Source organism: Psammomys obesus, unplaced genomic scaffold, assembly GCF_907164565.1.
Source record: "Psammomys obesus unplaced genomic scaffold, mPsaObe1.curated_primary_1811, whole genome shotgun sequence".
NCBI lineage: Eukaryota > Metazoa > Chordata > Mammalia > Rodentia > Muridae > Psammomys > Psammomys obesus.
In genome coordinates, this window is record NW_026585895.1 from 8,275,550 (window position 1) to 8,288,876 (window position 13,327).

General features: G+C 42.6%; 1 protein-coding gene across 5 annotated transcripts in view; it reads right to left on the minus strand.

Moving 5' to 3' along the window:
• The window catches only part of Osbpl6 (oxysterol binding protein like 6), a 162,331-nt gene that overhangs the window by 10,143 nt on the left and 138,861 nt on the right, over positions 1–13,327 (minus strand). For all 5 annotated transcript variants that reach the window (XM_055600063.1, XM_055600062.1, XM_055600059.1 and 2 more), the window contains 6 exons: positions 5,690–5,797; positions 3,829–3,966; positions 3,490–3,577; positions 2,755–3,008; positions 1,813–1,950; positions 1,273–1,336 (listed from right to left, as the gene is read on the minus strand). In XM_055600063.1, the coding sequence (XP_055456038.1) occupies positions 1,273–1,336; positions 1,813–1,950; positions 2,755–3,008; positions 3,490–3,577; positions 3,829–3,966; positions 5,690–5,797 (790 nt within the window). The remainder of the gene's footprint in view (positions 1–1,272; positions 1,337–1,812; positions 1,951–2,754; positions 3,009–3,489; positions 3,578–3,828; positions 3,967–5,689; positions 5,798–13,327) is intronic.

Here is a 13,327-nt window from a genome sequence, read left to right on the forward strand (position 1 = left end):
TATCTGTCTCGGGAGAACAGCAAAAGATAAAAACGTAAACTTAAAAAAAATGGGTTTTTTTCGTTTTTTACATTCAGATGGAGAAGATTTATGGGCCTGCAGGATGGACTTAATGAGCATGTCTCTACAGTGCCCGAGGCCCCCCACTTCCTTTATGTGGTGGCTTATGTTTTCCACACAGAGACTCAGCCCTACCTGCAAATCTGTAATAAGCACCTGGTCTGCCTGGATAAATTAACAAAGATCAGGGCTGTCTTCATGAAGCTCCTGACTCTTGGTTTTAACCAAGAATTAATTTACTTTCTTTACTCTGCCACAGAGTACAACTGCAGTACTCTGGCACTGTGTGCTCTCAAGTTAAGGCAACGCTTCCTGTGGGCAATGAAGCAACTCCCGCAGACACAGAACCATTTTACACTTCACAGTCAAATCAGCAAATAAGTTCTTTTTTCTTAAAGGCCTTTGAAACTTTATTTTAGATAAGACTGAAAAATTGTACCGCATCAACGGGACTTAATTAGGACAGTCTTCATTTCAAAGCCCAAGCTCCGAAGGGTCAAGAGACCATGAACTCCTTTCAGAGTTTAAACTGTCCAGAACATCTAGATGCTATACTACAATTTTCAGATGCTCAAGTTCCTTATATAGAAGTGCAAGATATTAGCATATAGAAGGCGCATTGCACTCACATACTTGAAATTATCTTTGGATTACCTGTAAGAACTAAGACAACATCAATCCTATGTAAATGGCTGTTATTGTCACATTTCTTGGGGAATGAAAGAAAACTATTGTGTACATGTTCAGTGTAGACAGTTTTTCTGAGTGTTGTTCATCTAGGCTGGTACACACGCTTGTGGGCATGTTGTGTTGACCAGATGTCTAGACAGATGTGCCAGTGAACATTCCTTTGGGACTAAAATCTTGACACATACTTTAAGAAGCATGAGGGCAACAGACATCAGTGCCGTGGTACCAAGGCCCATAAGGCACCAGGAGACCAGGTGACACTCTAGGCTGCACGGGCAGCGTGGGGCTCGGACGTGTGACAGGCAACATACAAACTCCATGGGCTCAGCGTCTCACTTCCGAGACAACACAGCTTCACAGTAAACTGGAAAATGTAATTTCTCAAGCTGATCCTTACCAACGTTCATTCACAGTCTCTGAGTTCTCAAGGCAGAAATAAAAATAAGTACAGTGTGCTTTCAGTAGCTAGAAACTTTCCACAGGCTTATACATTTCACTTCCAATTGTAATCAAAATACAAACCTTGCCAAAACACAAAGTTCTTTGATTCACAGTGACAGGCTGATATGGGTGGATGATGGCTAACCTGGTAATTAAAAACAAAAAAAAAAAAAAGGCAATCATGGGAATATTCCAACTTCTATAAATGATTTTTTTGTTTGTTCATTTGTTTTGTTTTGTTTGAGGCAGGTAGCTTGGACTGGCTTCAAACTCACTGCATAACTAAGATTGGCCTAGACCCTGATCCTGCTGCCTCCATCCATGCACTGGGATTACAGGCATGTACTACCATTCCTCCATCATCAATGATTTTTTAAGAAAATAAAATAATTCCTCTCTGAACAAAACTAGAGTACCAGTTCTAATAGTAAATTCATCTCAAAATCTTAAGTCATTAATATCACGCTTAAACACAGAGAACTTATACTGGCTTAGAGTGGGCAAAGATGCAGTTAAATTACGTAAGTTTTCTGTTGGCTGGTAAGACAGCCCGTCCCATAGTTATCAAGGCTTTTCTCGTCACCAAGCTGCCCTCTTACCTTGGACAGCAACCTCACTTACTTGTTCTGAGAAGAACCGAAACCCCTTATCTTCTCTGATGCATTCATAGGTCTCCCCCAGGACCGGATTGAATGGCTTGCTTCCTGCTCTGAAGTAGGTGGAGCAATACCCTGAGACTGCGAACGCAGCAACGAGAACCTGTGAGGACATCAGGAAAGGAGCACAATATAGGAGAGACCACTTCAGGTCCATTTGTCGCTGTTCCTATACCCTGGGCACACTCCATGTTGAGGGGAACTGATTTGACACCATTTGTGTTTTCAATTATTTGAATCTTCATCAATACACAGAAAGGAATAAGTTAAACTACTCTTATGAAACAGCAAGGGAAATGAAGTCAAGTGCTCTTCATGTGTTCACCCAATTTCTTGAATAATGTAAGAGTCCAAAGGGAGTCGGTTTGTAAGCCATGTTACTCTTAGCCCCACTGGCAGGCAGGTGTGGCTTCTGGTGCTGGCTAGAGCACAGGTCAAGTCTTCCAGCCTATGGAGCAGAGGACGAAGTACCCACAGCAAGTTGCTTTCTTAGAACTGTGCTCCTGAGCAGATGGGCTCTCCTGGCACTCAAGACTAGCTGACACAGCAATGCCCAGCATGCGTTAACCTCCAAGGAGCAGGGTATCTTTGACAAACTTTAGGGAACATTCTAGGCCAGCAGGTGTACCCAACCTGCAGCTCAAGATCAACAAGCACCTCAGGAGAGCTATGAATGAGGCCCAACATATTTTTGTAAATTGACTCCATATGGCAATGCCAAGGGCCGAGCACCGCAGAACAGGCTACAAGAAATTCACATGTGTAGCTTCCTGTAATAGTATCCAGAATGTTCTGGCCTTGCTTGGTTATACACACAGACCAAGTCTTCTCCAATGCCTTAGCAGTGGGAATGTTACATAAACAGCAAAGCTGTGTACAAGGTGGCCGTGGCCCCGCCCTTCATTACCATCCTCTCGTAGGGGTCGTCCGTCTCTGAGGCCTTGTCCAGGAGCTCGCTGTACTCCATCTCCTCACAGAGGTGCTGCAGCGTGTTGAGTGGCTCGTTGAGCTCCACCGGCATGGAGACCTTCGACAGGTCCTTGCCAATGTTGTTTCTCAAGATGTTCCACAGGTTGATGTTACTGGTGTCAGGGCAAGGGGCGGGCAGGCACGTGCGGCGGCCATTGCGGAAGGCGCCTCCTGTGAGCTCCCCATTCAGGACTGGGAGAGGAGGAAGCACAGTGAGGGACGCTGCCCCTTCTTGGTCTCATAAAATCAGAGTGGAAAAGAGACCTCTCTCATAGAATTCTGACTGCAATACATCTAACCCCTGCATCCTTAACACATAGGATCACTTCTAGATGAAGTTGAGAACAAATGCCCAAAACATCAGAGTAGGACTTTGAGGAGTTTTAAATATACTCAAATATTATTTAAGAAAGAGAAGTCAAGTGTGTCTGTGTGCGTGGGTGCCCACATATTTTAATAAGTGAGATCTGACATTTGGGTCTGAACCTTCTTTACTTAGCCACATACCCAACAGATTTTACAATCCTACACCTTGACAGATTATGCAAAAGACAGGCTATGACGAACTAACTGAGTAAGTGGTGAGAGGAAGAAGGGACGGCTGGCTATTAATTCGCCTGGGTTGTAACTTGGCATGTGGACAGAACAGCCCGGACACTCAAATGATGCATACTTTGCCGAGAAATATTGTCCGCAACACTGGTGTTGTCTTCTGAGATGTTATCGCTCACATCACTGATGTAGGACTCGTCATCAGAAGCCTGGGGAGGAAGGAGGGACGGAGAGTGGTGAGAGTGTTTCTTAGGACCCTTGCCTGGAAAGCGCAGCTCACGAAGAAGTTAAACAGATGTCTCAGCCAAAGATATACTTGGCCTATGCTCAAGGAACACCTGAGTGTCTTCTCCAGGATGCTGGAGAGGAACGGCTGTTTTGAGATAGCCCCTTAGGCTGGTCTCTGTGAATTCGAGACCAGCCTTCAAGCAGAGGAGAGGGACACACCTGGGAGCCTCACCTCATTCTCTGATGAACTTGCTGACAAAAGCACCTCTTGAGCATCGAAGAACTCTGAGACGGACTCAGACATGGAGAGGCGGCTCTCATTGGCCACCTGCTGTGACAGAGGGAGGTTGACGTGGATCTGCTCGCCAGGCTACCGGAGAGAGGGGCAGACAACAGAATCATGTTCTCCCTCCTGTTAGCACCGCCGTTCCTCCAAATTAATCAGGTTTCTAGAGAATCCTGAACTTTCTGTTAACACCAGTGACAGAGTTTTGCTTGATACCATGTACAGTTCTGTCTACTGTGTCTAGAAACTCCGAGAGGCAGGGCTGAAAGGCGGTGATGTCACAGCTTGATTTCACGTGTTTGCCCAACTGATAACAAATGGAATTTAACAGGCAAAACCTCTATTTAAACATGAAAAGAATGTAGTCTTAGGCCTGTCATTATTAGTCATGGTCTAAGCAGTAAATTAAGCCTCAGGAAGTATTTACAGAAACTTCTAGAGACAGATAAGCAGATAATGAATGAGACTATTCCCTAAGATAGGATATATATAATCCAATTTCCAATTAAATTGTAAATTTTAAACCAAAGAAACATGTCTAGACTACTGAATGCCATTTCAAGTAAAATATTGTTTTTATATTCTAAGGTACAAACTATTCAGAAAAAAATTAAGAATATACTGTATAATCTAATTCACTTTTCACTTAAGAATTACTAAGTAATTTTTAAATTACATGTATTTACTGGGGTACATACGGGGCACACTCACACGTGTGCTTGTGAGGAGGGCCAAAGGACAGCGTGCAGAAGCTGCTCTCCCTGTGACCCCCTGGGACCGAGCTCAGCTGGCAAGGGCTTGACTTGCTGAGTCACCTTGCTGGTTCTAAACACTTTTAAGTGATACATTTTAGAAATATTTCTAGATTCTGAGCAAGTGAGTAGATCTAAATGTGATCAGAGTTCATGGGACCCAAAGGATGAATGGGAAGAGATGGGCAACTTAAACCTTGGGATACTTCAAGTAAAATCTGTAGTAACATACATGGCTTTTGTGCAAATATGACCTTAGTATTAGTTTAAACTTTCATTTTGTTAGATGCATTGCTATCTATAAAGCTTTAGTTTCTCATTGCCCTAACAGTAATTTTACAAAAGCCTATACAATACATTTTAGCTACAATCTTAATGTTTTTTTTTTTTTTTTAATTTTCACGCTATTTCTTCAATATCTATAAAAAATAGTTCTATAATAGGTTGTGCACAATGTGAACTGGTTAGCACAGTGCCCAGCACACAGGGAACACTCATTCAACACCCGTTAGCTATAGCCAAGGCCTCTGTTAGCCAGACAAGCAGCCTACCACTGAGCTACACTTCTGGGCCCTGTCGGCTTCTGACTGTCCGAGTCATCCGGACGGGCTCTGGCAGCACACCTGGTTTTGTTTTAGTGAGAGCAGGTAGCTGTTCTCCCTAGATAACTGCTTTCCGAGAAACCTTTAAGCGATTTTTATTTTGTGATGTCTCAGCTAAATTTTTTTCAACGTTTCATTAGACATGTGGTGATAATGAGCATGCTAAATAAAGAATGAGACAGATGCAGAAAATTAACAAGCTGGAAGAGATCTATAAATTAAATATTTGGTGACATCAGGTGAAATAAATGAAAAGAGACATCGATCACCAAGAATAAATGATGTCAAATTCACCTACATCTTTTACTTCAAAGACTACGAAGCTGTCTGTGACACAAATATTTATGGAGAAAATGTGATTAACAGAAAACAACTGTTTAAAATAGACACAGATATGCAGTGACTTAGATGCTGTAAAAGAGGTGTTCTACTTCCACTAGTAACGCGCCTTACCTCATCAGGGCTAGGGATAATATTAACACTGACAACCTGATCACAGATGATAGACTCTGAGTGGATTCTGTTCAGCCGACTCCTGAGCTCAGCATTCTGGTTGAGTGCCTTAAAGTAACAGAAACTGCAATTATAACTGCAGGTTAATAAGCAAAGTGTTACCAGCAAATACAAAGACAGCTTGAGACAACAAATTCTGAGATGCTCATTGCTCTGACTCTGGAAGTCTTACCCTGTGCTGGACCATATCAGTTAAGAAGAAAATAAATGCCTTGGAGTTATGACGTTAATTTTTGTGATATAAGACCACTACTTAAGTAGGTTAGTGAACTGAAATATCTAATGGGCTTCATAAAAATGATACATGGATCTCCCTCGTCCTTAGAGGCAGAACCATCACATCCAAGGCCAGGCTACTACCACATACGTATTACCTTGTGCAGTCTGGGATAAAAGCTATTGATTCTTTCATATTTTTGTTTTGTTCTACTCTCTAAAGTTCAGGATTCATTTCAAAGACAGGCCATCATCTCAAAAACAGAGTTCAGAAAATTATTAGACTGGCTTTAGTACACAGAATTATCTTTCAGTTTGATGAAGGAAAATGGCTGTTTTTATTTCTTCAGGAGCTCATAATTAATCCTCTTCTCAGTACAGTGGAACTAGCAAAAGCAGTTAAAAGGTGCTTTTGCACCTTTCTGGACATGGACAACAGTAAGAGGAACATAAGCCCAATGGCAAACCAAGTCAGAGTTCCAGTCCATCACAGTATTTGGAGCACACCAGAAATTAGCATCCATAAAACTCCATTTACACAGTCTAGCACATGCAGCAACTACATTTGGTACAAGAACAGACCAGCGTCACGTAAACGTGCCTCTTATAGGGCCCCTGTGCCTACGGGACACAAGGAGCCTACGGCACTTGACACGGGTGCGTGGGAATGCGGTCCATTTCTGTGTCAGGATTCAGCTCACTGGAATGTTATCAAGCTTCAGGTAGAATGCCTGTGTGAGGGCAAGGCCTGTGCAAGTCTGGCAATCTCCCATTTTAAGAGCAGACAGTATATGCCAGGGCTTACCAAAGGGCACCTGCCAGCTTTCATTTAGAGCCTCCTGAGCTAGTCTGTATGAGATGTTAAGCAACACACTGGATCTGGTATGACAAGGACAGGTGGACTGAGGAGGGTACTAACCCACCCCAGCATTACACACTAATTCAACGGCAAGGAGAGGAGGAAATATGTCTGGCTATCTAGGAAACCACGGGCATCTGAGGAAAGAGATGTGTGTAAATAAACTATGGGCCTCAAAGGAAGAATTCTAATGTCTTGCCATCTGGTAAAAGTGCTCAGATAATTCTCTTGGAAGTATTTATCCATTTATGTATATGAGTGCTCTATCTGCATGTACACCTGCATGATAGAGGAGGGCATCAGAGAGATGTGAGCCACCCGTGTGGTTGCTGGGAATTGAACTCAGGTCTTCTGGAAGAGCAGCCAGTGCTCTTCATCACTGAGACATCTCTCCAGTCCCCTTAGGTCATTTTTAATAGAAGCAAAATCTCACTTAAAAATTTCAAGAAAAGAAAAAAAAATGCTTCACTCCCATCCTTTGTGGCTGGCTTACTTGCTCTTTTGGTTATTCTCTCGGCCCGTAAGTATACATAGTTACTGAAATACTCGGGTCAAACCTACTTTGCCACACATAAGTGGGAGGGCTTTGGTGGAGCGTCTGGTGCAGTCCTGACCTGAGGGTTCCACACAGATCTCAACCACCTGTTCTTTTTATAACGGCCACACCTGCTGCCAATGTGCTCATGAGTCAACAACCTCCATGAAACCAAAGGTGAGCAATGCTCTTCCTCACGGAGGAAATCCCCATTTACAAGGAAAGCTGCACAACTGCTCACGCTCGGTACTTAAAAACATTAAGACCTCACTTAAACCCCGCCTTAGCCAAGTCCCATGAAATGTGACCGAGCCTACAGACACGTGGAAGGATGTACAGGAAAACCGTAAGAATATCAGTAGAAAATGAGCTAAGAGTTTTCTCTCGCTTTAGTGTGAAGATAATCGCTCTCTCCCTTTTTGGCATATAACGGGGGAAATTGTGGGAAGATGAGGTTTTCTTGATTTTAAGGCTAAGTGGGTAAGATAATAACTCCGGACCTGAGGGTCCTCTGGGATTTACATTTGGAGTGTAGGAACTTCCCATACTTCTAATAGATGGCCTGAGATGCCTGGCTGCCTAACAGGAAAATGGCCATGGTGGTTGCCCACCATGTGTGGCTCATTTGCACATCCACTGGGATGGTCTGGAGAGAGATGTTTTTAACCCACATCTCTCATTTTCTTAGAGCTAAGCCCCTGGTTTTTCCTCAATTGGATGGCAAGCTGCTATCAGGCCAACAAAAGGGAAATATTAAGTGCGTTTCTTACTGAGATGAAAAATAACAAAGGTCAGTAATTCTGGTTTTTTTTTTTTTTAAGTTTTTCAAACTTCAAAAGTAAATTTTCTGAAATTATTGCTCATACTTAAAATCAAGGATCTGTGCTAATTTACATGGTGAATAATTGCAGTTGCTTGCTAATATGTTGACACTGTGCCAAAGAAAACAAGCTTGGATTCTACTATTAAACATAGCACAATGCATTTTACTAGTCCAAAACTTCAAAGTTGTAACAAACCTAGAAGACTAAACCCTACTTCTACTTCAAATAGACATCACCTACTTCAGAGCAAATGTTGGAAAGAAATAACTTCTTTGGTAATACATATACAGTGGTAGATACAGGCCGTATTATATGACACAAAGAAATTAGGAATAAGTCACTCCAACTTAGGCTAAAGCTCAAGCTGGCAACCAGACATGCATCAGCCCATTTTAGCAGTTTTCCTCAGGCTGGCTCCTCCTTTGGTCTTGATCATCAGTCTGCTCGTGAAATTCACTGCGGCCAAGAGCATGAAAGCTGGGCACAGTGTTCCCAGGCCCAGGCCAGTACCACATTTTCTAGTGGTATCATGGAAACAGAAAATTCTGAAGAATAGAGGTATGACAAGAAAGAGCAATGACAACTAGGGTGATAACAGATTCCAGAAGATGTTAAAACTATAATGTAGGGAGTGTGGTCAAGGAGAGTTGGCAGGGACAAAGCAAGGAGAAAGGAGGCAGGTGCCAGCCACGGGTGCCAGCCACTGAGCCAAAGACACTATGGAGGCCTGCCTGGAGGAGCTCTGTTCTGTACAGAGGAGTCAAGGCCAACAGGGAGCTGGCACTGTGCTGTGCCGACAGTTCTGCCCTGAGTGTCCGCACATGGATCATCTGTACGTCTTGGTGAGCCGGGAGTGTGTAGAATACCCCACAATGAATGCCCATCCCCCTTCTCCTGTCCTCACATGTCCCAATGTCTAACACATTAAAAAAAAAAAAAAAAAAGCAGTTCCTTCTTGCTCTATTCAAAAAGTTACTATTTGAAGTTCTGAGCCATAATCAATCCTTAAGTCCCAACTTCTTCATAGACAAAAGACAAAAATTTACCTCTGACTCAAGGAGACACTGTCAAAGTCATTTTATTAAGTGGAATTGTGGGTTCTGGGAAGGATTAATAAGGAGAAAGATTAATAAGAATTTTCATATAATAAAAACCCTTTGGCTATAGGTAAAGCTGGCTCAAAAGAAGTGAGAAAATTAAAGTAAAACCCATCAAAACCCAAATTCTGGGCAAATATCCTTGTTTTTTTTCAATAAAGAATAATGTTATCTTTAGGAAATTAAAAAGAGAATACAGTATTTTTTAAAGCCAGTGTGTCAGTCTTCCTGTTTCCTCCCGTGTGCTTTTTCAGAATTGTTTTCACTCTGCATCTACACTTTATCCTCTGGTCATGAGTTTTACATGCTTCACACTCTTTATGCACATGACTTAGTTGCACAACAGGCAATGCTATTTCCTATTATTGAATACCTAGGTAGTTACTAAGTTTTACTACAATAAATACCACTGTGGGATCAGCACAGACCTACAGAGACAACAGGTTATAACTGAAACTTGATATATACTAAAAACTTATATATACTAAAATCAAGTAAAACTTGATTTTACTAAAAAATTGTAAAACCTATGAAAAACATCCTCACACAGCCCAAATTTTCCGGAGTCCCAGGGAACTGTAGAATTCAGGAACAAATAAATACACTTGGGATTTTTCTCCCATTACAAAATATTTACTTGAGGCATGTGTAATGCGCGAAGAATGACAGCTGCTACAGCTGGGATTTTAAATTACGCCATTACGTGCTCTGAGCCAACCTTTTGCTTATCGTCTCCTTCCCAGTGCATTTCAATGATACTAAAAGCACCTTTCTCCCCTCAGCACGCACCTCTGAGACACTCTGTCAGCTCAGCTGACAGCAGTGGTTTCCTTTTTCTTTCTCTCTCAGCAGTGCGCAAAATGATGACTTGCTTATGACTGCTGCCTACTGACTTAGTGAAACACGGTAATTCCACCTGGAGTAGACGGGTCGCATTTCTACAGATTCGCTTCACACGATATTCAGCACAAGCTGCGTACAAATGCTGGGGTGAGAAACAAAACGAGCAGCAGGAGTAAGGGAGCACACCAGGCCGCAGACAGACTCACGTGGACCCTCATGTGCTATCGCTCTGTTCATCGGGAGTGACGAAGCTGTCTTAATTTTATGACGTACAGTTTGATTTTAGTGTCCATGAAATGAGGGCTGCTGCTAAATAAGGCCATCTGTCAGAGACAGATGCCAAAGAAAATGTCCTGTTCTATACAGGTAAATCCACCATCTATGATTGTCATGGGTGTGAAAGTTACATTTTACAAGAGGCATGCCTGTGCCTGTGATCCCAGCACTCTGGGAGGCAGAGGCAGGCGGCCAGCCTTGTCTACAAAGTGAGTCCAGGGCAGCCAAGACAGAGAAACCCTGTCTTGAAAAACGAACAAAAAATTACACAATTATGTTGTGTTTGTGTCCATATAGGTTAGAGAATTTATTGGTCTCTCCATCCTTGCAAGTTTCTACTTACTCAAGGCAGGCAACAATTTATGCCAGGCATGTAGTAAAGAATGCTAATCTCATCTATTTCGTATGCTATGTGCCTGTTAAGAGAATATGGAATTTGAGTTGATATATATTGGAAATGCAGGATTTTCATCATTATGTAACTATCAAACAAAGTATGAAATGTTCAGCTGATGGCTAACCCATGTTGATCTCACAATGTCTCACAAAGTCAGCCCTTTCTCTACCCCCCATGAAAACTCTTTGGTTTGGGAATATTACCTCACATATCACAAGACAGTCTCAAATTATCTAAAATAATAAATCTGGCCAACTGCTATGCCTTCATTTCATTCATTTTCCATACTACTATGCCTGACTAATCTTTCTAATATATACAGATTGCCACAATATTTTCAATTCCTGATAGCTAAACTTTTTGAAGCCTTCCTGATCATTGATAGCATAACTTTAATCCTTTGCGTAGTCCTCAATTGGCTGGTTACCATCTAATGATTGCCTGTGGAAGAACCTCCCCACCCCCCAACTCTCCAGACCCCTATATAGTGTTCAAAACATCAGCATCAAGTCACTACAGAGGAGTAAACTGGACCAAGGCAAAAGCTGTGGTGATTTCTAAAGCAGAATCCCATCTCAGCGGAGATGCAAAGTGCCCATAGAGTGCTTGACTGGCCCGAATGGAGAGTATAAGTGGACATGATAATGTTAGCGTAGACAAAAGCTACACACTGTAAGCATGTAGCTTTTAACATGCAGACACACAAACACACGTAAGCATCGAATTCTCCAGTGGCTAATGTGCAAGTCTTAACAGTCCTAAATTATTTTCACAACTTTTGAACCCTTTGGTTAGGGGGGAAATCTAAGTTTAACAACCCCAAACCAAACAACCCAAGAAAAATCTACTGAGGCCCTGACTTAAGATGCAAATAAGGGTCTCTCAAGAGAGGGAAAAATTTGTAACTCAGAAGGTGTGTTTTAATATTTTGACTCAGAAGGTTGACACACTTTCGCTTTATTTCACTCCTTCACTTTAGTGCTGGATCCCTCTTCATCCCTTCGGAGCTGTCGCCTGAGGAAGTCAGATCCCTCTGTGCTTCCACCTCAGTGGCCTCTTGCTCTTCAACAACTGTAACCCTAGAAAATCTGTCCTGCCAAGCACTGCTTGGAATGGTCCAGTCCGGTCCCTGTAGCTCTTTCCTGGATGGACAGTGCTCACTTACCAGCAAGGTCATGAGCTCCCTGGGTACCAGCTCTGTGATATTCTGTATCCTGCACATCTAGTCAGTTAAATGTGTACAGGAATGAGCAAATGACGTGCTTCCTAGCAACCTCTCTTCCCAGTCATTTCTAGATCCATCCAAAGGCAATCCTAGATATCTTTTCCATTTTTTTTAGAACCCCAGGCTAGCCTCAAACTCACTATGTTGCTGAGGAAGGCTTTGAACACCAGATCTTCCTGCCTCCGTGTCCTGAGCGCTAGCGTTAGAAAGCATGAGCCACTTTGCCCAGTTTTATGTGGTGCTAGGGGCTGAACCTGAGGCTATGTGCATGGTAGGCAGGCATCTGATCAGCCTAGTCATATTCCCAGACCTCAAGCCCCTTCTTTGTCTTAACAAGAAGCAAATGAAAGCAAGCAAGCAGCAAGCAAGAAACAAATCCTGTTTTTCTCAGTATATGTTCAATTTATGTCACCAGCTTCCATAACCACACATACAAGAGAAAACACGGCCACACTTGGGGGTTTGGGGTATAGTTTATGTGTCCTCAAGGTGACATCTGCATGCTTGTTTGACCACTATTTTGATCTTTCTGCTTCATGGTGCATTCACAATAATGATTCAGAAGATCAATTAACGTCAACTGAGCACTGAACGGACTCATTGACAAGAGCAGATGCCAGAGCCTTTGCAAGGTTATTAGTGAAGTCCTCTGTAGCTGCCAGGCGGGCGCTGTGGTGACGCACATGCTCCTGCGGCCCTGATCTGGCACCGGAAGCAGCATACGTATACTCAGCTTTTAGCGCTCTATGGTGCTGAGGTATGGGTAGCCGAGATACTGGCACTTCATCATAGGAGACTGAATACGGAAAAGACTGACAGGTCAGGTACAGAAAAAGACACAGCAATGAGAGTTCACACCTCGTTTTAGGGACTACGGGGGAATATTCAAGCAGGATTGGATCCACACGGAGAACCACTTACCCAGGATTTGTTGGCTCCTTCACTCTGATCCAAGGCACCAGAAAGTGAACAATATTTTATATAAACACCGAGTTCTCGAACAATAAAATCACATAACAGCATTGCATGCTCAAAGGAATCAAACTGAGTGCATTTAAGGACTGACTGAGAAAATCAGTCAGAGGAGGAAGTATGTGGTTTTCAAGAACTCTTATCAGAAACCTCAACTCTGAGGTATACAAGAGTGTGATTATTATTAGTGAGATAAAACACGACCTGTGCTAAACTATAAAAGTCTAGTCCAGGGAACGTAACAGGCAGAAAAGCCCATGAGTGTAAGTCAGAAAAGCAGTAAGTTCATAGTCGTTAGTAACTTTCACCAGATTAAGATACACGTAGGAAATAT